At 49.4% G+C, this 27,433-nt stretch overlaps 1 protein-coding gene across 1 annotated transcript in view; it reads right to left on the bottom strand.

Annotated features, from left to right (window-relative positions):
- The window catches only part of RPH3A (rabphilin 3A), a 100,559-nt gene that overhangs the window by 25,294 nt on the left and 47,832 nt on the right, over positions 1-27,433 (bottom strand). Inside the window, 7 exon segments of the mRNA XM_039244899.1 lie at positions 1,625-1,711; positions 6,760-6,912; positions 6,995-7,033; positions 10,330-10,495; positions 11,038-11,124; positions 12,564-12,693; positions 27,183-27,329. Of these exon segments, the coding sequence (XP_039100830.1) occupies positions 1,625-1,711; positions 6,760-6,912; positions 6,995-7,033; positions 10,330-10,495; positions 11,038-11,124; positions 12,564-12,693; positions 27,183-27,329 (809 nt within the window).

Raw genomic sequence — 27,433 nt, 5'->3', positions numbered from 1 at the left:
TCCATCGCTGGAAACATCTCATTTAGGTGCTTCTTTATCTCTAGCACGTCTCTAACCTTTGTGAATTTCCCTTCTGAGCCAAAAAAAGAAAAAGGCAGGCCTCAGGCTCAGAACCTTCTGCAGGCCGGCGTACTGAGAATCTCACTGCGTGGTTTTATTTTCCTTGCATTAGTTTTTAGAACTCCCTTCTGCAGCGGGTTGAATTGTATTCCCCCAAAGGATGTTGAGGTTCTAGCCCTCAGTTCCCTGGGAGTGTGGGCTTATTTTGGAAAGAGGTTTCTTTGCCGAGGATCAAGTTAAGATGAGGTCATCAGGGCGAGTCCTAATGCCATACGGCTATGTCCTTATAAGAAAGGAAAAGTCTGGGCACAGAGAGAGATGGTCATAGAAAGTCAACAACATGAAGGCAGAGGGAGAACGCCACCAAACAGTTAAGGATGGTGTGGGTCACCGGAAACCGGGAGACAGGAAGGAGCAGATTCTCCCTCACAGCCTCCAGGACAAGCTGCCACGGCCGGCACCTTGATTTCGGACTCCCGGCCTCGATGTATTTCTGTTCCTTCAGGTTTGTGGTACTTTGTTATGCAGACCTAGCAAGCCGATCCGTATCCTGAGGGTTCTGGCATGATTACAGGTTTCTCTTAAAATAGCAAAATGTTGGGGTGCCTGGGTGGCTCAGTCGGTTAAGCGTCCAACTTCGACTCAGGTCATGACCTCACGGTTTGTGGGTTCGAGCCCCGCGTCGGGCTCTGTGCTGACAGCCAGCTCAGAGCCTGGAGCCTGTTTCAGATTCTGTATCTCCCTCTCTCTCTGACCCTCCCCCTCCCCTGCTCATGCTCTGTCTCTATCTTTCAAAAATGAACAAACATGGGGCGCCTGGGTGGCTTAGTCGGTTAAGCGTCCGACTTTCGCTTAGGTCATGACCTCACGGTTTGTGGGTTCGAGCCCCGCGTCGGGCTCTGTGCTGACTGCCAGCTCAGAGCCTGGATGGAGCCTGTTTCAGTCTGTGACTCCCTCTCTCTCTGACCCTCCCCTGCTCACGCTGTCTCGCTCTCTCTCTCTCCCAGAAATAAATAAAACATTAAAAAAAATTTTTTAAAAAATGAATAAACATTTAAAAAATAATAAAATAGCAAATTTTTAACTGCGCCAATTAGGCATTGCTCCTGTTTTATGCAATCCATATTTGTTTGGATTTTCCCATATGGCTCGTCTCTTTGGCCACCATTTTTTCCTGAATTTCACACTACTGCTCTGGGAACAATCTGTCCCCAACATTTCCTTGAGAGAGAAGTTTGGAGATGGCAAGTTCTTTCGGGTGCGTTCTTCCAGTGAACCAATTTGAGGAAAGATGTGAAGAAATGAGAGAGCAGGCGGCAGATGGATGAGGAAAGGGTGGTGAAGGAGAGTGACCGACAATGAGAGGTGAAGCCGGGTCACTGCACGTGGCGGGCTGCTCCTGCCCCGCCCCCCCCCCCCCCAGGGTTACTCATCCTGAGGGTCTTCGAAGAGCTGAGGGTTTGGTGGTGGCTGTGGCTTTGCACAAAGCCGGGCGGGGCTCTGCAAGCAAGGACGGGAGGCAGCGGGGTCCCAGCTGAGTGCAGGGGTGGGGGGCGGCTGGTACCTGGCTGCCCGGGCTGTGGAGGTGCTGGGCTCTGCACGGAGGGGGGGGCTGGTCTGGAGGCCTGGACTGAGTTTGCCCGTCGCAACCCTGCAGGGGAAAGGAAAGGAGATAGTCAGGTTACACACACACGCACGCACGCACGCATGCACACACACACACACACACACACACACAGTGGAAACAGGAGGGACCCTTGGGGCTGGTCAGCTGGCACGCGGTAGTGCCTTCTGGGTTTGAACTGCGCGCAGGCCCTGATGCTGCTCCTCCAGACCCTCTCCTCCCCTTCCAGTGCCTTCGCACTTTGCAACACTCAGACGCCCCACATCAGGTCACGGCAACAACACGGGTGCTGCAAAGGGAAGGATGTCACCTCCACCTGTGTGACTTTGCACAAGCAACCTATTCTCTCTGGGCCTCAGTCTCCTCATCTGCGAAATGGGGGTAATAGTACCTACTTTAGGGGGTTGTGGAGGAGCTGCTGCGATACAAGACAGGCGACGTGCCCAGGCAACAGAGCCTGGCATGGAGTCAACCCTGAACATTATTATTCTTGAATCTGCTCTCTATCCTTACATGGACCCAGCTCTGCAGCCCAGTTTCTTGTGACTTTAGGATGGCTGCTCACCCTCTCTGAATCTCTGAGCTCTATCTACTGATAATGAGCTATCATATATGCTTGCCCTGTTCTAGGGACTTTACATATAAGAAGTTATTTCATAGCTATACCCCATGAGGTGGGCGCTGTATTACCTCCATTTTACAAATGGGAAAGCTAGGCACAGGGGGCTAAGGAGCTCACCTAACGTCTCTTGCCGGGCTAGTGGCAGAGCCAGGGTTTGAACTCAGGCATTTGGATCCCAGAGCCTGAGACCATTAGGTGCTACTGTCTCCTGAAGAGCTATGGGGGCACCAAATGGGTTCATGGACACAGCAGTTCCTGGCATCCAGAAGGCATGACATTCTTGGAAGAAAGTCCCTTCTCACTTCACTGGGCTGAATCCCACCCTTCCTGAACTCAGCACCCTGTCACTGGAGAGATGCTTGAATGCTAATGACAGAAGGTGCTTTGACACCTCTGGCTGGGGGCTGGCCAGTCCCTCTGTCTTGTCCCTGGGTCCCGTACTAGTTCTGCGTTTTTGTCCATCTGGGTCCTTGTTCATTCCTTCATTCATTCACTCACTCACTCACTCACTCACTCATTCATCAGGTGTCCATTGAATGTCTACCAAGTGCCAATCCTTGTGTGAAGATGGACAAAACCCCTCTTCATTCCTCCAGGAGTGGCTGGCCCCCACGGAGGGAGGAGGCGGACGCCGAAATAATGAGTTTATATAACAGCAATAATAGCGAACATCCACTGAGTGCTTCAAATGCACCAGGCTGTGAGCCTCGCTTCAGGGAACCCTCTCAACTTGATGTTACATGTGGTGTTATGGTTCCCATTTGTGGTTGGAAACACGGAAGTTGAGTGTGCCCAAGGTCATGTATCTAGGAAGTGGCTAGGACCTCTGACCAAGTTTACCTGGCTCTGGACTCCGTCTTCAGCTATCGTGCTACACCTGCCCCCAGAAGGGAGAAAGTGAATAATAGTGCACACCAGCCCTCACGGCGTGCCAGGCTCTGCTCTGAGATCTTTACAAGTTTACTTCATCCTTTAGAGCAACCCAATGAGATAAGAATGATTACTGTTATCCTTTCCATTCGATAATAAATGAAAGTCCTGTGTCCTGATCTGTAAAAGGGGAACACACAGCTGGTAAGTGGTAGAGTTGGGATCTGACCCCACACAGTCTTTGATCTGGTATTTGTGCACTTGACATTGAACTGAAATGGCCTTCCAGATAAAGAAATAACATCGCTGGGGGTGGGTGGAGGTGAGAGGCGACCTCTGACTGGGTCAGAGGGACACGCTTCACAGTGAAGGTGGCCTTTGGATTTGGAGTTTGGGTTTTTCCAACCCAAATGGAGGTCGTTGATGCACAGTTGACCTCTGCAGTATAAAGAAAAGTCAGGATAATTCTGGTTTATTCCATGGCACTAACTCCAGGTCCTAGATCTGGGGAAAAGGGAGCCCCGGAAGGTGTCAGGATTACTGAATGGAAAATGCAGAGCTCAGCTGATTCTTGTCAAGGATTTGGGGCCCGAGTTGCAAGTCACCCTCAGCACTGCAGACGGAACTCCCTCTGGGGTTTAGTCTCATCACTGAGGGCTCACGGCATGATCAAGCCTTTTCTTACACGGCAAGGGCAGCTGGGCTACTGAAGACCAGGAACATTGCAATCATCCCTTCCTCAGATGGAACAAAAATGGTGACACAGACATGTCTGTGGTTTGGAGCACCAGACCCGCCTGACCGACCTCAGTGCCCCAACATAGCATTTGCCTTGCCATGGCTATGAAACATGTGAATGATGTAAAAATACAAGATGCTGGCTCTTCCTCTGCTCCGTATCCTTCTTAGGCTCCCTAACTCCCTCAGGAAAAAAAATCCAAACTCATTTATCTGACTTTTCAGGCTCTCAAACAATGATTCTCAAACTTCAGCATTCACTGAAATCCCATGAGGAGTTTGCTTAAGAAGTGCAGAGTCCAGATCCTGATCCCAGAAATTCTGATTTCGTAGGTCTGGAATGGGGCAGAGGAACCAGTGCTTTGAACCTTGTAACCTAAGGTACATGGATCTGCTGACCCCCTGTCTTCTACTGCTCTCTCAGGGAGAGGGATTCTGGCTACAATATGCTTAGATGGTGACAAGCACTGATTAGAGCTGTGTCAGTACTCTGGGACTTCATAGGAGGGAGCAATGAACTCATTTCAAGGTACAGCAGGGGAGAAGCTATAAGTTTCATAGATGAGCTAGAAGTTTCATAGAACATTTCACTGACTCAAGGGAGAGGGGATCCAAATCTGGCTCAGGAATACTGTCAGACTGTCTTTTCCCTCAACAGGCAAAATAACACACAGGCTAAAAGCACAGTCTTCAATATAAAAAAGGTAACTGAAAATAGATTTAAAAATAGATCAAAGACCTAACTTTAAGAGCTAAAGCTAAAACCACAAAACTCTTAGAAGAGCACATGCAGAGAAAACGTCATGACATTGGCTTTCGAGTGACTGTTGGAATATGAGACCGAAAGTGCAGAGAACAGAAGAAAAATAGAAAAATTGGGCTTCATCAAAATTAAAAACTTCTGTGCATCAAAGGACACCATCCATGGGGTGAAAAGGCAACCCACAGAAGGGGAGAAAATATCTGCAGATCACAGATCTGACAAGGGATTAATATCCAGAATATATAAAGAACTCCTATAACTCAACAATAATAAAACAAACATCCCAATTGGAAAATGGGCGAAGGACTGGAACAGACATTTCTCCAGAGAAAATATACGAATAGCCAATGAGCACGTGAAAAGATGCCCAATGTCACTAGTCATCAGGGAAATGCAAATCAAAAACATGAGATACTGCTTCACACACATTAGATGGATACACACACACACACACACACACACACACTATATATATTTGTATATTTCTTGTATATTTCTGGTGAGAATGTACAACTGGTGAAGCCACCGTAGAACCCAGTATGGTGGTTCCTAAAAAAATTAAGCATAAAATTACCATATGATCCAGCTATTCCACTGCTACATATATATACCCCCGAGAATCAAGAGCAGGAACTCAAATCAATATTCGCGCACCAATGTTCTTTATGCACAACAGCCGGAAGGTGGAAACAGCCCAAATGTCCATCAGCAGATGAATGGATAAACAAAATGTCTACCCACAAAATGCCACATATTGTGTTGTGTAATTATATTTATATGAAATGTCAAGAATAAGCAAGTCCATAGTGGTTAGTGGTTACCATGGCCTGGGGGGGGGGTGGCGAAGATGGAATGGGGAATTCGTGTCTAATGAATACAAAGCTTCGGTTTGGGATGATGAAATAGTTCTGGGGATGGTTAGTGGTGATGGCTGTATGACAATGGGAATGCACTTGGTGCCCCTGAACTGTATACTTCAAAATACTTGAAATGGTAAATTTATTATTAGTGTATATTTTCCACCATTAAAAAAAGTTTTTTTTTTCTTTTAAAAGCATTGTCAATAAAAACCACCTCTGGAAGGGGAAAAACAAGAAGCACAGGCTCTAATGTTGGACAGACATGGGTTTAATTTCCACTTGAACCAAATAGTTGTCTGATTTAGGGCAAATGGCATCAATTCTCTGAACTCAGTTTCTCCATCTGTTAAATGGGAATAACAGAAGTCTTTCTAACAGGAATTGGGGGTGTGACAAGGATCACATGAGATGATATACGTGAAGAGCTTGGGACAGTGCCTGGCCCGTGGTAAGTACTCAACAAATATTCCATGGTGTTGTAGACCTGAGAAACTCTTCTTTTTCTATGAATCTGAATCACAGGTTCAGTAGGGGGTGTGCACAGTGGATTAAGCACAGGGTATGTGTCCAGCTCTCTTGCCAGGAAGAAGAGGCACTAAGGGTCTATGCGACAAACCCACTATTCAGGAAGAGAAGTCAGAGGTCAACATGAGATCTAAACATTCAGCCCATCTAACTGTGGACCAGGCCCAAAAGTCCAAGTCCAGGAATCAAGGATTCTCACCGGTGTACCCTCTCACCAAATAAATCTGCCCTGAGTGCAGCCAGAGGTGCTGGGCATCCAATGAGATGAGGAACGTTCTGGCCATGCTGACCCACCCCATCCTCATGGACGGCGAAGAACACCGGCCAAGAGAAGGAAGAACTTGGGTGGGTCTGTGAGAGGGAAGCTTCCCTACTGTGCTCAAAAGTACGTTGCATTTTTCCCAGAGTTTCCAGGGAGGAGGACAAAAAAATCCACATCTTCCTGACATTTGGCCCTAGAGCAGGAAAAGAATATAACCCCAAGTATGGATGTGTAGGGTGGGAATTGTTTCTGAGTTCTGTCTTTCCTCTACCGTAGACTAGAACCAGCATCTAGAACAGAGCCTGGCACCCAGTAGACAGATACTCAATAAATGCTGACCGAATAAATGAATTAAAACATGATCCTCCCCTCCCCCCAATTCCTTTTGATTCTCCTCATCCAGGAAGCCCATCTAGATTTGCCCACGTCTCCTACCGGCTGGGCTCCGGCTGGAGTCGGCAGCGGCCCCACCGTGGCTGTGGTCCCAGCTCTCTGGGTCCCGGCTGGATGAGCTCATGCGTGCCTCAGAGGCCCTGCGCACAGGAGGCCCATAGCTTCCTCGCCCTGGGGCAGAGGCCAGGTCAGGACCTGGAGGGAAAAGCATGCATTAAACGGAGAAAGGGCAAGGGAGGGATGGGATCGAGTAGAAGACCGAGTCGGCAGGACCTACCTGTCTTCTGACCTGGGCCCCTCCGGTCTTCAGTGTCACCTGGAGAGAGAGAGATGAGAACCATTGTTTTATGGTTTCTGGAGGGCCGTCACTTAAGGAACACACAAAGGGGCCCATGGCCACTCCTAGCAACTTTTAAAAGGTGAACTGAAAGTCTCTTCTCCTTTCTTCCCCTGTGATGTAGCTCCTGTATACAATCTCACATGATTCCTTGGCATGCACACACACTCGTGAGCACACACAGGCTTTCAAAAGAGCAACCTGGGATCCTCAGCCCATGAGCATAACACTGTTCTAGAATGTGCTCTGTTCAATTGATTTGATTTTCCCCAAGACTCATGCACCAAGCGTGCTCCAACCTCAAGCCCTTTTGCACACCACACTCCCAAACCTTTCCTGAGCCCTCTCTACACTTCTCCCCAAACCCCATCTCCGCAGATAGCCCTTCCGTGGCCATTCCATCCACCCCAGAGCCTCTTGCCATGTCTGTCCCCTTCACTGGCTTCACTGTGCCTCTGGCTGTCATCACCACCTGATATTCTATTTATTTGCATGTGCTGTTTGTTGAGCATCTGTTTCCTCCAGTAGAATTTTAGCTGCACCAGGGCAAGGATTTTGTCTGTTCCATTTATCACTGTCTTCCTAGGCACAGAACAGAGCCTGGAGCTCGTTGGGCATTCAGTAAATATTTGTTAAAGGAATATTGTAAGCTCCTATCGTGGGCATAATTCAAAATCTATAATACACATTTACATCATTCCACTCTAAAAGATGCCTAATATAGGCATAGTGTGGCTATATCATAATTCATTAAACCAGCCCAGTAATGAACATTTTGGGTTTTCCAATGGTTCTGCTATCATAAATAATGATACAATATACTCACACGTGTATCTTTTTATATTGGTTCTTTTAAATCTTTTTTATGTTTATTTTTGAGAGAGAGAGAGAGCACAAGCAGGGGAGGGGCAGAGAGAAAAAGAGACACAGAATCTGAAGCAGGCTCCAGGCTCAGAGCTGTCAGCCTAAAGCCTGATGCAGGGCTCGAACTCACAAACAGTGAGATCATGACCTGAGCCCAACTCAGACGGCTTAACCGACTGAGCCACACAAGCGCCCCTATATTGGTCCTTTTGTTGCTGTTAAGTATATTCCCAGATAGGGATTGCTGGATCAAATGGTATATACACTTCAAATTTTAATAAATTCTCCCATAGTACTTTTCAAAAGGCTGGAGGCGATTTACAGTCCTACCAGCAGTTTATAGGGTATTAATTTCCCGCACATTCCTCAGCACTGGATGTCATTACCAATAATTTTTTTAGGTGTCACTATGCATCGCTGGTGATGTTACTTCTTTCTAGTGCCATGAGTGGGTATCACATCAACCATAGTTTTGGAGTTATTTGTTTTGTCCAGAGTTTGTCTGATAAGCTAATTCATACTATTTACGTGTGTGTCTGTGTCTAGGTGATTGACATGATATAACATTGGCCAACATTTACTAAGTGCTACATTCTGCAAAGCACCTCCCATGTAGTATCTCATTTAACCTTCAAAATAACCCAGTGAGTTAGTCAGCCCATTTCACAGGTGAGGGAAGAGTTTCAGAGGGCCAGGTGACTCGCCCAAGCTCATGCGGCTGGTAAGTAGCAGAGAACTGAGATTCAGGTGCTTCTGGTCTCAGATGGCCCAGACCTTGACAGTTAGACTATGTAGTCTTCTCAGCCTACAGGGAATAGTGCTTAGTCAGGAAGAAGGATGTTCTGAGGGTGAATGTGGGGGCTCCTCAGGGAGAACTGGGTATTTCTCTGCCAGGAGTATAAATTGCTCATGCCATGGCAGGAAGAAAGCATTTGCTGAGTGCCACGTGGGTGCCAGGCACTACCCTGGGCACCCTGAGAAGTCATCTCACAGGAGGCATAGTTGGACATTTGAACTTTTGAGACCTTCAGCTATAACTTTCCTTTCAGAAACTGCCTTCACTCAACTCCAGGACTGTCGTTCAGGCCAGATTTTATCACTTAGTGTTAACTGAAATTATCACAGGGGCCTCTTCTGGTCAGACCTAATGGTTTCACTCAATTATGATATATTTTTATTGTAGTTGCTTTTTTTCGCCTTTCCTTTTTATTGTCATTTTACTAATTAATCATAATACTTGGGTAATAGTGGTAATATTCACAGTCATGATAATTTTCTTTTATTAATTTCCCTTTTACTCAACTTTCACTTTTAATTGGTACAATTTCAGATATGCTGATGGTTGATAGCAGAAGTATCAGGGACAAGTAATGCCTTCCAGCAAGTCCCCCCTACAGGCTCCAGTGTGTGTTTTGGTGATGGGAGCCTCTCAGCTTCTAGTTTTAACATCCACCCCTGTCGTGCCTCTAAATACCTTATCAGGGATGACAATGAAAGCATTTGGCAGCCTGACATTGCTCGAGACTTCCCTGTTCTACCCTCTTTTTAAAAACAGTTTTAAATTCCACTATTACACAATAGTACTATTGTATAACACTATACAATAGTGTCATATTAGTTTTAGGTGTACCATATAGTGATTCGACACTTCCATACAACACCCGGTGCTCATCATGACAAATGCCCTCCTTAATCCCCATTGCTTATTTCACCCATCTCCCCCATCCCCCACTCACCCCCGTGACCCTCAGTTTGTTCTCTCTTATTAGGAGTCTGTTTCTTGGTTTCTCTCTCTCTCTCTTTGCTCATTTGTTTTGTTTCTTAAATTCTACATATGAGTGAAATCCTATGGTATTTGTCTCTGACTGACTTATTTTGCTCTGCACTGTACTCTCTAGCGCCATCCATGTCATTACAAATGGCGAGATTTCATTTTTTTATGGATGAGTAATATCCCTGCATGTGTGTATATGTGTGTGTGTGTGAGATATATATATATATCTCACATCTTCTTTATCCATTCATCAATCGATGGGTACTTGGGCTGCTTCCATATCTTGCTTATTGTAAATAATGCTACTATAAACACAGGGGTGAATGTGTCCCTTTGAATTAGTGTTTTTGTATTCTTTGGGTAAATACCCAGTAGTGCCACTGCTGAATCAGAGGGTAGTTCTATTTTTAACTTTTTGAAGAAACTCCGTACTGTTCTCTACAGTGGCTCGCTATGCTACCCTCTTGACAAAGGTTCATGGTGAGTTGTGCAGAGGACACAGGGGTCCTAAATCCAGAGGGTGGCTGGCTGTCCACCGACTGGGTGAAAACACAGACATGATGTCAGGACGTCCTCTGGTAGACCAGTTAGCCAAGGTCTGTCCGTGGTCCTGAAAGGAGAAGCTCTTTTGTCTTACCTCGGGTTGGAGCTCGGGCTGTAAGCTTGGGCTCGGGAGTGACCTGCTCAGGGGCAGCAGGCTCACTGACAGGCTGCTGGGGCTTGTTCTTCCTTATAGGCATAGGCTGTGGGAGGACCTGTTTGGGGAACCCCTTGAAGAACCATGCTCCAGAACGCTTCCACACCTGGGGGAGGACAGGGAGAGGATGAAGGCATGGCAGCCACGCACCATTAGCCCTGCCTTCGTGAGTGCCAGTTTTTAACTTGGCTCCCTGCGCTCAGCAGACTATAGCAGACACACTATGTAGCTCATCACAATTCCTATTTGATTCACGCAACAACCCCAAACACTCCATAGAGAGGGCCTGAGTATACCCATCCGCTTGATGGAGAAAGTTGAATATCAGAAAGGTGATGAGCTGGTATAAGGTCACGCAGCGAGAGAGTGGAAGAACAATAACTGAGCTCCAAGCCTGCCACCTCTTACATGCAGCGTGCTCCCTACATCTAGGAAGAGTCAAGTCACAGAAGCAGGAGAAGAGAAAAGAACTACATCCAAACACTCATTGAACGTTCCGCCAGTGTTCACAGCAGAGCTGGTTCCATGGTACCAGTCCCTCAAGACCTACACCTGCCAGGCTCCCCAGCCCTCAGTGGCCACCCTGCTTTGCTGCTTACAGTGAGGAAGGGGAAGCGGGCAAATAAGTCACCTGACCAGTCCACTCACCTCTCTCTGCTCGATGCAGATTTTGCAGAGCCACACGGAATGCGGGCGGTTGTTGGAGGTCTCCACCCCACACTTAGTGCAGACGTTCTGGGGACAAGACATAGCCCGGTGCACATTCACATATGCCAGGCTCTGGGCTGCCGGTGGTTGGGGCGAAGGGGCTGGGAGGCAACAGAGCCCCATTCTCTCTTGGTGGATAGAAAGACCTTGAACTCCCCATTTCTCGCCTCCCTCCCATACCAAGGCCAGTTGAAATTAAAGTTCCAATTTGAGTCTTGATTTCCAATAACAAGAACTGGAGTCCTTCTCCAGCTGGAGGGGGGGATTCTCCTGAATTTTCCAAGAGTCTCTGTGAGGTCTGAATTTTCAGCATTTATACCGGGGAGATCACTGACGTGATTTTTAAAGAGGAAAAGCCACATATTTATTTTCCCCTGTTTCTTTCCTTTTTCTTCCTTCCTTCCTTCCCTCCCTCCCTTCCCTCCCCTCCCCCTCCCTTCCCTCCCTTCCTCCCTCCCTCCCTCCTTTCTTCCTTCCTTCCTTCTTTCCTTCCTTCCCTCCCTCCCTTCCTTTCCCTTCCCTTCCCTTCCCTTCCCTTCCCTTCCCTTCCCTTCCCTTCCCTTCCCTTCCCTTCCCTTCCCTCCTTCCTTCCTTTCCACGTGAATCTGACATCACCTAGATTATGGCTGCAGGCTTAGCCCCTCAAGGAGAAGAAAGTTACATGTGTAAATGCCATGACTGACGGAACATTATACTTTTGGCTGAGTTTCCTGGCAGTCAAGACAAAATGGAAACCCGAACAAGTCTCGGAATTTTTACCATGTGGCTGACTGCAGTAGACAAGTTTTTGGGCATAAACTTTCCCCAATACTGCATTCTAAATGCTATGTGGGACTCCAAGTGGGAGATGCTCAGTGACATTCTGGATGTCCCCGGCTCACGTGTTCCCCTGAATTGCTTTCCTGGGAATTCGGGCAGACCCAAGGACAGCTGTATCTGTGTCCTGGAATTGTCAAGTGCAGACAGCTTGAGGAGAGGGTGCAGGATGGAGGGAGACTCCTTTAAGAATGAATGCTCAGGAAGCCCGACAGCCCTAACTTGGCTGGAGAGGGGCTTTCTAAGCCAGGGTAAGAGGAGATGCTGGGTAAACCTTCCATGTTCACACAGGTGTAGACACCTTCCTGGCATATTCTTTAGCCTGGCACATAGCTTGCTGAGCTACAACCAGGATAACTTCAGGGTCAACCATAGCCATGGCCTGCCTCAGGCTCCCAAGTTCATTCTAGATGGAGCTGAGCTCCAAGGGGACAGAAGGGTCAGAGCATCTTCCAGAAGAGGAATCAGGGTTCAGGGTTGCCTAGAAGACACCTGGGCATGGGAGCATCCCCAAAGGAATCATATTCTAGCAACTACCCTTCAGGGTCCAAGCTCCATCCCTGAGACCCAGGGCCCCCCCAGTCTCGAGCCCAGGCTTAGCCCTCTGCACGTGATGAGCAGGGAAGCATGAAAGAGGAGGGTGACTGTACCTTCTTACAGTCCTCACACACCACACAGGCGGAGCCCAGCATCCCCAGCTGTTCTCCGCAGAGTATGCAGCGGTTCACCCCATCCCCTGCCACGTTCTTCCTCATGTTCTCCAGACGGTCCACCAGGCGCCTGGAAGCAGAGACAGAGTAGTGAGGGCCTAGGAGGCCCAGGGACCACCAGCATCTCCCACAGTATCAGGCTGATGGTCTTGACCTTCTCTGAGTCATGGACTCCTGAGTGTCTGATGGGGACTCTTGGACGCTTCCCCAGAAAAAGGCACGTGTACGTGAAATTCTGATACATTTTCAGAACACCACAGACCCAGATCTCCTACCTCCTTCTTTTGACTTCAGATTAAGCACCTTATTATCTAGACTTTCTGTCTCATGTCACCTCCTCCAGAGAAACTGCCTTGTGAGCTCCAGATCCCTTTATCTAATCGTCTACATGACATCTTCACTTGGATGTCTTCACGGCCATCTCAAAGTTTACTTTCAGCTGCTCCTCATCTGGACTTTTCTCCAGCCCCAGCCCAGCCCACTGCTCCCATTCTCAGGGGGGAGCCTGACCCAACTGACCCAGCCCTCCATGGACTGGGTTCCAGCTGGGGGCACCATGAGCGTGACAACCATTGGGATACAACTTGGGTACCACAGGCTCCAGAGGGACCCCGGCAGCCACCTGATGCCAATTTTCCCCACCAGCCCTCTTCGCTCCTACCACTCCCTCGACATGCTCTGATTTGCAGTGTTAAAAATAGCAGCTTCTCCCTTTGTGTTTCATTCAACAGAGAGCCGCTCTGCCCAGGGAAGAGCCAAGAGCACCCTGCAGGCTCCTGAGCCTCTGCTGTGACCCAGATCCGACGGAGCCCTTCAGGAGGAAGGGCGCGCAGAGCCAGAGGCAGCATGCGCCTCCTTCCCTCCTCCTCATCTTCCCTCCCCCCCCCGTGTTTTCCCTAGAAATTATTTTTATAGGATGATGGGTGGGGCAGTAACCAGGAGTGAGCCCCCCAGCCCACAGTCTCAGGTGACCTAGAATAGCTGATGTGTACTGAGCATTTACTACGTGCCAGGTGCAGAGATAAGCACTCCACATCAATTTTCTTAATGACTCCTTCCAGTATTACCATAAGCTGAGTGTTATTCTTGTCCCCATTTTCCAAATGGGAAAACTGAGGCACAGAGAGGTTAAGTGATTTATTCAAGTCACGCAGCTGAGAGGTGGAGAAAGCTGGGATCCAGACCCAGGCAGTCTGTCCTGAATCCCTGTTCTTTATTATTATTATTATTATTATTTACTGTTATTGTTATTATTGTTTTATTTTGAGATAGAGAAAGAGAAAAAACACAAGTGGGGAAGAAGCAGAGAGAGAGGGGGAGAGAGAGAGAATCCCAAAAAGGCTCCACACTGTCAGGATGGAGCCCGATATGGGGCTCAAACCCACAAACCATGAGATCATGTCCTGAGCCGAAGTCGGCTGCTTAACTGACTAAGCCATCCAGGTGCACAATGTCTTTGTTCTTAACTGCAATACCAGCCTGCTGCTATGTGCAAGGAGGGCCATGGGAATCTTCTTGAACAGTCTGATTTCACCCTGCTGCATCCCCCTACAGTCTCTATACCAAGGGACCCTCGATCATTGGTAAGAACCAAGTTACACACACCCATTTACCCCAGCTGGGTCTGTCCTCACTTCCCTGAGCTTGGCACAAGACACCCAACAGCTGCCCCGTCATTTTGTTTCCCCAAAAAGCCCTTAATGGAGGGTTGAAAAATCTGCCTCTCTGAGCTTCGGTTTCCTCGCCTGTAACAGAAGGAGTTGGGCAGTCACTCTGTGCTTTTGGAGGCCCCAGAGGTCAGCAGAGCCAGTTCATGGGCCGCGCACTGTAGTGGTGGGGGGCTTCTGAGGGGCCAGGAAACTGCACTTCACGCACAGCATCTCAGCATTCACCCGTTCTGTTTGTTTGGGCTGTGGAATCATATTTCCTCTGGAAAGTCACAGTTTGAAGAAACAGTCTAGGGCAGATAAGCTTCAGGCTGCCCTGCGATGCCACAGAATTATCAAATATGATGAGACCATGAGGTGACCTGGTGGAGGCAGGGGATGGTAAGTGCACAGCGACATTTTTCTTGTCCACACCCTCTATCACAGGCTGCCTCCAGCCTGTGCGGCCCCAGCCAGACCAGTCAGATTGTGTTCTCCCCACTCTGTCAGTGCGGTCCCAAAGCACAGAGAAGGTGAGGGGCTTGCCTGGGGTCGCTCCACCAGTGCTAAAATCTAGTCCTCTCTGTGTCGGTAAGTCATCTTTGCTTTCCACGGAGCCTTCTTGGCTTCCTGCCTCAAGTCAGTCCCCAGGAAACCAGCATGGGACAGATGACCCAGTTCCAAATGGCGGTGTGCTTTGCTTAGGAAACTTAAGAGGACTTCCTGCTTCCTCTTGGAAAATCAAGGCCACAGAGTCACTCGTCACTTGCGAAACCCATGCTATGAGGCTCCACCAAGATGCCTCTACCTTCCGCTGGTCCCTCCTAAATGCTGAAAGGCGCCATTAACGGGTCTTATATGGGGAGTGTCTCATTAGCTTCTCTCAGTGCAGCAAATGGCACGGAAAAACAACAGATTTAAGATCATTATTCAGATGCCTTAGCTCAGGGACTCCTGTTATGTGTGAAACCAGTAGAAACCAGTAAAGAGAGGAGCATGTGGGGTGGGGGGAACAGACCTTCCTTCTCTGCTCCCAGATCGGTTGAGCAGGGGGTTTCCCACGGCCCACTGATTTTGACATCCTCTCTGTAGCCCCAAGTGCTGGGGTCTCCACATGGAAGGCCCCAACAGCCAAAGACTATACATTTGGAAATGAAATTTGGCAGGAAGCTAGGTCAAAACATGTCATGGAAGACCACAAAGACAGAGGGGTCTTTATCCTGGTGATAAGCTGTTTCAGTGTCTTCATTCCAACGAAGGAATGCTTGTTGTTACCAGTCTCGGTAGGAAAACCCGATACGTACCGTGAAAGATGCCTGGAAACTTCCATGCACGTGAGTTACCCAGACAGCATTCAAAAAGAATCTCAGCCCTGTTGAGAACCACTGCGTGGGGGGAGGGGGGCGTTCTTGAAACCTATGGTGCCTCTAGATCACTTGGGGAGAGCGTGCGACACGCAGGCAATGATTCTGTGGGGTGGCGGTGGGGCCTGGGAGTCTGCATTTTGAAGTGGCTCCTGGTGAATCCCGGCCACACTCTGGGAAGCGCTGTAGAAAGGAAAGGAGCAGTCGGGCAAACCGCATGGGAAACGCTCTCCTTGTGTTAAAGGGATGAAAAATACCCCAAACCCCAGGATGTAGAGTCAGGGTGTGAACTTGGGTTTGGAACATGCTTATCTGATTCCCTTCATGGTATGCAATGGGCAAAAAAGGCAAAAAAAAAAAAAAATAAGCAGGGAAGCAGCCACAGATCTATAGTGATAATCACTGGGTGGTGGGAGCATAAGGAAACTCGATTGATTTCCTTCTTTAATGTCTCTGTCACCCACCCTCCTCAAGCACTCAATTAGCTGGAACCCTCCCCATCCCCATGCTCTCTTAGTTTTCCAGAGTGAACATGTGTTGCCTTTTTTTTTTTTAAACTAAATGTCTATTTATTTATTTTGAGAGAGAGGGAGAGGGAGTGGGGGAGAGGCAGAGAGAGGGAGAATCCCAAGCGGGTTACTTGCTGTCAGCGCAGAGCCGGACACGGGGCTCGATCCCACGAGCAGTGAGATCATGACCTGAGCCAAATCAAGAGGTGGATGCTTCACTGACTGAGCTACCCAGGCGCCTCATGTGTTGCTTTTATACTAGAAGAAAAAGTGCATTTTTGAAGATAGAGAACAGGGAAGGCAGGGTTAAAAGACATGGGTTTGAATCCTACCTTTTCTCTAGTCAATGATCTTGAAAAGCCTCTGTTCTCTGGGTGCCCTTTACCCAGACTTTAATGTGAGGGGTTTAGATGAGATGCACCACAAGTTTCCTCCCATGGGCAGCATTCAGGGAGTCTCAGATCCTGAGGCGGACACCTCCAGATTTCCCTGGTGTTTTGAAATAGAAGATTCCTCAACAACTAAGAGAAGGACCTCTCTGTGTTGGCAGCCTGGTGTGGTTGCCTGTCTAATGCCTCCACATTAAGTGCCCAATTAGCTGGACACTGTCCATGGCTGTCACTCTCTAGTTATGTCTTTACATGCCCGATTAATTTTATGACTACAACTCACGCCCTGCATCCAGGAAACACATCCATCACCAGGCTGGGTACTTAAGGGGAGCTGTTGGTTGCTCAGTGAAGCCACCTGGCACATTCCATTTCCCAGGATGCTCCCAGACGTACCAGATAGGGTACATCTCTTCCTCTGGGCACCAGAGGACAATCCCTGGGGCTGGTAGGAAGGGGTTCCCAGCTTGGTCTGACCTTTCTATCCAAATGGATGCAGATGAGCTACTCATTCGTTCAATTATTTACGGAGCACCTGTGATGTGCCAAGTAGACAGTGAGGACCCAACAGGGAGCAAAACAGGGGAGTCCCTGTTTGCATGGAGCTGGCATGACGGAGAGGGACTCGGGCATTATTGAAATCATCACAAAATCATCCTAATCATGCTCATAGTAAAGTTCTCTGCAGGACAAGTATGGGCAGTGAGGAGAACGTGCAAGAGAGGGATGTGAACGGTCAGGAAGGGGCCTCGGAGGAAGTGACCATAGAGTTGAGACAGGAAGATGAAGAGGAACCGGTCCGGGAAAGAGGGGTGAGGAAAAGCACTAGGAAGAAGAGGAAAGCGCATGTGCAAAGTACTTGAGAAACCCTCAGTAGGGTCAGGGGGCTGGATGGTGGAAGATGAGGCTTGAAGGGCGGGCAGGGGGTGCTCCATGCTGGGTCTTGATAGAATACCACCCCAAAGCTTTAGGTAGAGGAGACTCGACCTCCCCCACTTTGACAACACACGGAGATAAGAATGGTGCCCATGAGAAGATCAGAGCAGTGAGAATTTCAGAGCTGCAGTGGGTCCGGGAAGAATGAGGCAGGTGGGTCCCCAGTCTTTGTCTACACATGGGGCTGGACCAGGTCTCTTGAAAGTACAAAATTGTCCCCAGTGGGTCTAACTCAGGATTGCTGAGAGTACACTAGCAAGAAGACCTAGAAATCCCACTGTCCGAGAGCAGGCTTCGAGGACTTGCTGTGTGGATTCGTTTCCTATTGCTGCTGTAACAAATCACTGACAACTTAATGGCTAAAAACAACATGTATATGTTACCTTCACAGTTCTGGAGACCAGATGTCTGACGCAGGTTTCACTGGCTGAAGTTAAGGCGTTCTGGAAAGCCTGCGTTCTTTCTGGAGGCTCCAGGGACAAATCGGTTCCCTTGCCTTTTCCAGTTTCCAGAAGCTGCCTACAGTCCTTGACTCATGACCCCTTCCTCCATCTTCAAAGCCAGCAGTGGATCACTTTCCAACCTTGCTGTGACTCTGACCCTCCTACCTCCCTCTTATAAGGACCCGTGTGATTACACTGGGTGCACCTGATAATCACCACCCAGGTCATATTTCCACCTGACTCACATCAGAATCAGACCTCAGCCCTTGTCTCCACAGCAAAGTTTGGGCAACATCTCTCTGCCTGGTTGTGGGTGTCAGACAAGCCACGCCTTGGGCTCTGCAGGATCCTAGTCACCTTCTCCCACTGCTCCCGCTCAACTCCCGGAAAATGCAGATCCCCTACACACAGGTACACACACTCATATGCACGCACACACTTTCAGAGTTTAGAAATAGGCAGGGACACAAGAATTGGGGTGCCAGTTTTGGGGTGAGTCTGCCTGGGTCCATACTTGGCTCTGCCACTTCCTAGCTCTGTGACCCCAAGAAAGTTACTTAACCCTTCTGAGCTTCTGTTTTTTAATCTGTAAATTAGGGAAAACAAAATCCTTACCTCCTAGAATGGTCGCAAAGATGCAACAAGAGTATCTGTAAAATTCCCCAGAACATGGTAACTACTCAGTAATGGTGGCTGCTAATTATTTCTTCTGGAAATGTGTGGCTCTTATAGCTCCCTGTACTCACACTTTTTCCACGTAATGAGGATGCTATAATTTGCCAATGAAACCTGTCTTTTTTGAAAGCTTTAGAAGGAGCCGCAGTGACTAGAACGTGACACGGAGGGCACACGTACCCACAGGTGACCACATAGGAGAAGCACATGGCCATGTGCGCCTGTGAGAGAGCGTGCACACATGCACACACACGCTTGCGCACACGTGCGTGGTCATACCTGCAGGCAGAACACACCTTCACATGCACAGCTATCCTTACGCCGCCCTCGCCGAGAGCCCAGCCCCATCTGGCTGCCTTCTGCAGACAAGGACAGAAACCAAGTCAAGGACTGACCGACAGCGCCTGTTTGTAAAGCTCAGTCTCCCTCAGAAAGCCCACGCTGGCTTCGGCAGCATCCAGGCAGCTACTTCTGAGCTTTCAAATGCATATTGCTGCAGCGTCTAGATGAACGTTGAGGAGAAGGTTAATGGATGGACAATTACACCGGGAAATAGGCTTAATGCGGCTGCTGCAGGGCTGAGGCACCCTGCCTGGGCGGCCTGACGGCTTTGCGGGCCATTCCTCAATCGGTGAGAAAGATGGCGAAAAGCAGGGGCTGCACCACTGATGGGAAGGGGCCGGAGCAGCAGCCTTTAGAGCGGCAGTCGGTTGTGATCACACACGATCCGTAAAAGCACGGCAAGGGGGGAGGGTGGATATCATGTGGCCTCCCTGTCTCTGTTTCATCAACTCCAGAGACATGCTGTGTTCCCCTCACCCTAATTGCCCCGTGGGGGGAAGGTATTACCGTGAAGTTTATTAAACTTGGCGTTTTCTTAAATGAAGATCAGATCATCTGCTGTGAATGAGGACATGGCTGCCCTGATGAGGACCGGCCTGAGACTCCACTGTCAAGGTCTCGCAGAAGCCTGTCCTTAAATGACTGAGCTGCTCATCACGAAGCCGGTCGGCTGGCGTGGGGGGTGCGAGCATCCCAGACTCATTAATTCTCACTGTTGTTTATTACTGTCGACACCTGGGGAGCCGTGGATCCTAATTTCTCTTCTTGATGGATTGGCGACCAGGATTCCTGCCCGGCCTCAGCTCTTCGGGGAGGGGGTTCACCTCGGCTCAGAGCTGACGACAAGGGAGCCAAGAGAAAAAGACAGCTGGAGGGTTCAGCCGAGCTAAGGTAGTCAATGCCAGGTAGGTGCTGGGTCATTATAAACCCAGTAATTGTCATGGTTACCAGGTGCTGTGCTAAGTACTCTACATGCATTGTTTCCTTGGGCTGTCTTCAACCTATGAGAGCCGCTCTAGATTTCATCCCCATTTTACGGATGGGCAACTGAGGCACATGGAGCCTGTAAGTGGAAAAATGGCATTGGAGGCTAGGTCTAGCTGCCAGATGCTGGTGCCTGCTTTAGTTTCACTTCAGGGCTTATGGTTAGACCTGTTTCTGACCCCTTCCTCGGCCTGGCCTGGAGGAGGAGACAAGGGTCACTGTGTGGGAGAGACATGAACTGTTCACTGAAGGAAGAAGTATGCGGGCCAGAGCCAGTCACCCTGAGTGAAGACCTGAGACACCCTATAAATTCTGGACTTCCCTAAATCCCTCATTTGTCAGCTGCCTTCCCTCCCTGCATCCCCAAAAGGCAATAGATTAAAGTGGAAACACAGATTCAAGTTCAGAGTCTGGTTTGGCCACGCAAAGGCTGTGCGCCCCTGGGCAAGTGTCTTAACCTCACTGAGCTTCTTTCCTCAGTGGTGTGGCAGGGACAGCAGTTTGTCTCTCAACAAAGACACCGAGGAGATGAAAGGAAATATAACATATTGGAAAGTCCCTCACACAGTGCTCGGCAATAAATATTTGCTTTTCTATAGAAGAGCAGAGTAAGACTCGAGTCCTGAGCCAGCCCGCCTTGGTGCGTGATCCCGGTTCCAGTGCTTATTAACCATGTGACCCTGAGCCAGGTGCTTCACCTCTCTGTGCCTCCGTTTCCTGATCTGTAAAATGGGAATGATAATAATGTGACCGGATGCATAGAGCTGCCGTGAAAGTTACATAAAGGAATCCTTATAAAGCTTCGAGCACAGTGCTGGCATGTGTGCTTTGTACGAGCGAGCTATCATTTTATTTCTCTAGAAGCTGAGCGTGCTTGCAGGAAAATTCTCAAGTTTGTCTCTTGTCCCTCCTGTGAACCACCTGACACAAAGGGCTAGCGCAGTGGGTCTTCAGCAGGGAGCGTGTGCCAATGGCTGGCGACGTTTGGGCTTGTCATAGCTGGGTGGGGCGTGACTATAGGCATCTGGCAGGTAGAGGTCAGGAATGCTGCTAAAACAAACAAAAACAAAAACAAAAACAAAACTCCTACAATGCACAGGACAGAGCACACCACGAGGAATGATCTGTCCCTAAGTGTACTTAGCATGAAGGTTGAAAGATTCCAGCCCGGAAGGACCTGGGTGACCACATGGTCCAACCCCCCTTTTCACAGTCAAGGTCCATGAGGCAGTGAGGTCAAAGTGATTCAGTGAAAGCCTTAAGGTTTAGGGTTCATTCATCATGTATTATTCATCCAACATTCATTTGTTCTCTTTTATGCCAAACACTGGCCTACTTCAGGAGTTAAGATTTCTTATGTTCATCTTGTACAAACAGGTTCTGTAAAGTATTAATGTGATTGGATATTAGGAACCATTGATCCATAAATAAAATAAAAAAACAAACAAACAATATTGATCCAGTACCTGGGGAAACTGAGGTACTACTCAGTGGTCCTTCACATAAGAGGGTTCAGAGTCCCCTACCCCCAAATCTGATGAAATCAATATTCCTTCTCCAAAAATACAAACAGACACAGGCATAAATGCCTCCAAACCCCTGAATCTCACCCATAGAACACTTAGGACTCCAGGTCAAAAAAAAAAAAAAAAAAAAAAAAAAAGGAAAAGAAGGTGGTTGGTAGTGGTCTTCCTTTCGAAAGAGGAGAGTGTGACCTGGCTTATCGTCACCACGTCAGTGTTATCAAATCATGGGAAAGATGTCCGCCTGATTCAATATAGCAAGTTACAGGTATTATTACTCACTTCTCCCTCTGTCCACGTTTTGGACAAGTTCTGTGCCAAAAATACAAGAGATGATGGAACTGAGATGGGGAAGCGACAGAACCCAACAGATCTTGTCAACGGCAGGTCTCCCTGCATCTCTCTGCCTTCCTCTTCCATCATGGCATCTGCACACCAAGGTTAATGACAAATCCTAATTACTTTTGTGGGCCCATCTGTTTAGGGAAATTGACCTCAGATGGAAGCCACCCTGCTGTCTGTCCCTCGGCAGGCAGGATATGTGAGCCGGTGCCTTTGAGAGGCTCTGGACAGAAAGAAATATAATAAGGATGCAGAGGGACCGATCTAACCACAGGGTAAAACCAGAATAAGAACTGCAAACAGATTTTCCTAGGAAAATGTTTAACTCCGGAGTCAATGCGTTCAACAGAGTGGGGGACACCCTATGGGTGTCTGTCCAACTCACAGAGGTTCTTTTCACACTCAGCAGCCACGTCTGTAGCTTGGCAGGCCCTGGCCACGGCTGATTGGGTGAGAGGTGAATGCACAGGGTGAGCGGGGCCAGTCAGGGCTCCTTCTCTGGGAATCTGGAATTAGGACTAAGAAGAGCTATAAAAATCCAGGAGGGGGGCGCCTGGGTGGCTCAGTCGGTTGAGCGTCCGACTTCGGCTCAGGTCACGATCTCACGGTCAGTGGGTTTGAGCCCCGTGTCGGGCTCTGTGCTGACAGCTCACAGCCTGGAGCCTGCTTCAGACTCTGTGTCTCCCTCTGTCTCTGACCCTCCCCTGTTTACGCTGTCTCTCTCTGTCTCTCAAAAATAAATAAAAATTAAAAAAAAAAAACAAAAAACCCAGGAGGTATAGCATTGGCATATTTTCTAATATGTCAGATGAGGAGCCAAACTTCCATGAGGCCAGGCTGTGTCCCTGCCCTTGGATCCCTTTGAGATCTCTCTAAACCCTTATGTTAAACTCCCCTTTTTGCAGAAGGTGGTGAAGTGTCCAAAGATGGCCTCCATCAATGCCTTCCTTCCCTGGTGGCCCAAGGCTTTCTTCCATAAGAAGGGACCTGCTTCCCCTCTCCAGGAGAATTTGGAGGGGTGATGCCCTAACAGCTCCAGACCCAGCTGCTAAAAATCCCGGCGAACTTCCATCTTTGTTCTCTTGGGATCTGGCTGCCACATAAAACAGCATAGGCCAGACTACTGAAAACGGAGGGATCCCGTAGAGAGAGCAGGCCGCAAAGAGAACCTTGGAGCACAGACTTGGGATTGGAGCTCTCAGGGCAGCCCAGCCACCCGCTGAATGCAGCTGAGGGACTGACCCCAGCCTGTGCCCCCATGGAGCCGAAAACCCATCCAGCAGAGCCCTGCCCCAATTCTCAACCCACAGGATCCTGAGAAACAATACTTGTGGTTTCTTTCAGTCACGAAGTTTTGGGTGGCTGTTTACGGAGTAAGAATAGGTCATTCAAGCCACCTCCCTGGAATCAATTTCCTTTCCTGCAAATAGCAGTCAGGGCCTGTTGAATAAACTCTGACGTCCCTCTTAGCACCCCAGTAAGGAGTGTGGGGGCAAAATGAGGCTGTTTGATGAGTTTCCCTTCGGACCATCATCTCCCTCTCCGGGGACGCTGAAGAGCGCAGGGCTGGGTTGTGGGCTGAGTGGTGAGAGCCAAGGTTTAGACACACACACCCCCGCCCCACCTCTGGGGCAGAAGCAAAGAGGCTTCTGGGAGAGAGCCGTGCTTATCTGCTGCTTGCCTGGGGCTCCCAGGGGTGGCTTTACAAATCCGGGCTTCACAAATCTTCATGTTCTTTGGAGTCTAATAATTTGGGGCCAGGCCTTCAGGAAAGATGCCCAAGACAGCTAAGCGTTAAAAGCAGAATTCTGAAAGTCAGCCAGATAGGGGTGTATACCTTGGCTCTATGTGACCTTGGCTAAGTGACCTTGGGCAAATCACTTCTCGAAGCCTGTTTCCTCGCCTGTGAAAGGGGGTTAATAATAGCACCTATTGACAGGGTTGAGAGAAGCAGTTAGGGAGTTAATCTACAGGAGGTTTTAGATTCGGTGCTTGGCACAAAGTTAAGTGCTCAATAAATGGTACCCGGTGTGATGATTGTTTATTATGTTTATGAACGATGATTTCATACTGCTTCCCGGAAGCCTCCACATCATAGAGCCGGGTGAACCCAGAAGGGTTCTCACATACATCTGCATGTTTAACAGTTAGAAGGAGCTCATTTGCTCTGAGAGGGGCAGCCAGCAGCATGGGCTGGGGTCCTCCATCTGACGGGCCCAGACACTAGAGTCTGAGCAGGAAGGATCCTGAGAGTCAGACTGACCTGACTCATTAGACGGGTGGGACAACTGAGGCCCCAAAGGCTCATTAACGGAGAACCTCGGATTCTGAAACGGGACCCCCGATGGCACCCCGTTTTCAGACTTGCTTCATCTTGCGTCTGATGAAACCTCTTGCTTTCATCTGACTCTGCTCTGATCCCCTCGCGGGGAAGCACGGATAGAACAGGAAGGAGGGCAGGTTTGAGATCGTAAGACACAAACGGCGGCGGGGTTGCCTCTGGCAATGGTACCAGGAGGCACTGGCTACTAGAACAGGGCAGGGAATCAGCCACAGCCAGAATCCTGTGGGACTGTCCTCCCCCACTCTGGCAGAAAGCACATCTCAGCACAGGGACACTCTGTCATCAAGGGTTGGCCCCGGCCTCCCTGGAAGCCTCTCAAATCTCCTTTAGGGGAAGCCAGGGCTGTTGGAATTCCAGGGCTTGCCAAACAGGCGTCTCGGGGCATAATTCTAGAACGGAGGCCCTGGCCGGCATCAACAACCGAGCTTCCTAAGCAAATTCATCCACCGCTTATGGAACGTGTGTTCTGTGCCAGGCATGACGATAACCTCTGCATCCTAATTAAACACTCACGAAGAATTATGTGCCGATATTGTCCCCAGGTTACAGATCAGGAAACCGAGGCACAGAGAGGCTAAAGTGGTGTACCTTAGGTCACAGGGTAAGTGGGAGAGCTGGAGTTTGAACCCAGGTATCTCTGACTCTGGGTCCCCAGTTGTTAACCACCATGCTATTCCGCCATATCATCTAGTTAGTCGAGGCAACATGACAGGATGTGGAGGACAAGGCAGGGAACCCATCTATCCTGTTCTAGAATATTCTAGAATGTTCCTACTGACATCTGCTCAGCCCACAGAGACCTCCTTAAGTTTACCCTCAGAGGCAGCCCACCTGGTACATTTGAACATGGCTGGCACCCCTGGCCACAGCTGATTGGACAAGAGCCCCTGACATAAGCCAGCCAATCAGAGTGCCTTCCCTGGGAATTTGGACCCTCAGGTACAAGATTCTAAATTGCCCATCATTCCCCTTGGCCACAGGGGAGGTCTACAGAAATTTGGGGCAATACGGTCCGCCATGTTCACTCACTTACTCAACGAACATTTTACTGCACACCTACTGCGTACTAGGCTCTGAGAATTCACTGGTGAACAAAACAGGTGAAAATCTCTACCCACGGGGATCTTACAATCTAATAGGGGAGAGATGTACAATAGTCAAAATAAATATATAGAATATAAAATATGTTATCTGGTGGTAGGTGCTCTGCCGGAAAATGGCTGAGAGGAGTTTTGGTTGTAAGTATTTACTGTTAATACCCATATCTCCCACTTCATTAATACCCATGTCTCTCACTTCCAAAAGGCTGAGGCCCATTGTTGAGTGAAGTGAACACACACACAGGCGTGGGTGTGCACACACACACACATTCACAGACCTCCTGCCTGGACAACTCCCCACTCTTGATAGATCTTTTAAAAAGCAAAATTAAAGGGTGCCTGGGTGGCTCCATCAGTTAAGCATCTGACTCCTGGTTTTCGCTCAGGTCATGATCTCACGGTTCCATGGGTTCGAGCCCTGTATCGGGCTCTGCGCTGACAGGGCAGGGCCTGCTTGGGATTTTCTTTCTCCCTCTCTCTCTGCCTCTCCCACATGCTCTCTCTCTCTCTCTCTCTCTCTAAAAATAAATAAACTTAAAAGTGAAAAAATAATAAAAAGCAAAATTAAGAATTCAATCCTATAAGCAGGCCCCTTGAGATCTCTCCCTTCAGCAGCCTCTGGGATGGATGGATGGAGGGCAGAGCGTGAAGCTGACACAGGAAGTAGGTGGCAGGCATTTGTCATGTTAGTAGTGCCCCCCCATCCACCCTGAGTAAAATTATCTGCTGAGGCTCAGACCAGAGGCACCAACTTCCACTCTCCATCCAAGAACCTCTTTAACCCTTAGCTGAGTGTGAGGGTAGGGACATAAATGGGCACCTCGGTGCCTACGTCAGTTGCAAGCAATTGGCGAAGGCCGCCCGTGGCAGAAGGGGGACTGGGGAGGGGGCTGGGGAGGAGGAGGTCCATTTGAGATCCTGGTCTGGAGGACCCTCCAGTGGCCTGGCGTCCTGACAGCCAGTTTTCCCCCTGTGCCAAGAGCCCCCATCCACACACGCTGTCCTTGGTCCCTGCTCGCCCCTTACCTCCCCGCCCCATGGTCACCCCCTTTTTCCCACTCCTCCCTCCGCAAGACCACCCGCACACTGCTCCCTCGCTCCCTAGCACTGCCGTGCTCGCTGATTTCGTCACTCTCTGACGCACCCGTCACAGCCTCCTTCTATCCCTCGCTTCTCTCCCATACACATTTTAAAACTACCTGCTCTCCAGACTCTACTTTTCCCTTCTCACCACTTATGAAACACTGAGTGTCACCAGGGTCTGGGCCAGGGAGCGTACATGCGTCATCTCATCTACTGCTTGCAGCAGTCCCGTGGGATAAGTACTGTCGTGTCCCGCACTCGACAAGTGAGCGAACTGAGGCCCAGAGAGGAGAAGCATCATGCCCGGGACCCACAGCGGGCAACAGGGAACTGGGACAAAACCCTGGGCTTCCTCAAGTCCAGACTCATCAGGCTAATGCCTGCTGCCTCCCTCTCATGCAGTTTCTCTCTTCCGAGAACGAGTTCTGCAATTCTCTTACATAAATTCATTTCCAATGCGCTATGTGTGATGCTGTCCCTAGACAGACACTCTCCTTAGCTCTCCCTCGGCTGCACATTCGGGTCCGTAGTGTCTCCGGAACATATTTCTGTGCAGCAGAAATTGGCCAAGACACCCTGCGCTCACAACCACGGGCCCCCAGGCTCCGACGACAGTCTCCTACCACCCTATGAGAGCCCCCCCTCGGTAAGGCAGCCCTAGTCTCAAAGTCCCCTCACTCGCCAGCCCCCAGCCGATTCTCTCTCCTCCTCCCTGAGCTCCCCCACCTCCTGCCACAAGGATATCAGTCCTGCAGGGTCAGCGGTCTGGCGCACAGGTGGCGAACCCTCGGGGAAGTCCCCCCCACCCCACCCCAGCACAGACTGCCAGCCCCCAGGCCTCGGGGGCTCTCTGTATTGGTGGGAAGTGTCAGGCCTCACCCGATTCGCTCCTGCTCCATCTCTTCCATTTTCTCAGCTCGCGCGATCACTCTGTTGATGATTTCCTTCTCCTCATCTGTCAGCTCTTCCTGCTTCCTCTGTCTGTCGGGCTGACCGCTGGGGTGGACAGGCCAGCCTGCCTGGAGCCTGAAAGGTAACATGGGAAGGCGTGAGGTTGTGGAGAACCGCAGCAGGGAGCAGACTGTGATTAGGTTCTGGTCCCTGGTGGCCTCAGTTCGAATCCCTGCTAG

Source organism: Hyaena hyaena, unplaced genomic scaffold, assembly GCF_003009895.1.
Source record: "Hyaena hyaena isolate Hyena2069 unplaced genomic scaffold, ASM300989v1 scaffold_0, whole genome shotgun sequence".
Taxonomy (NCBI): Eukaryota; Metazoa; Chordata; class Mammalia; order Carnivora; family Hyaenidae; genus Hyaena; species Hyaena hyaena.
Note: the sequence above shows the minus strand (reverse complement) of the source record. Positions and strands in the feature narration are given on the sequence as shown.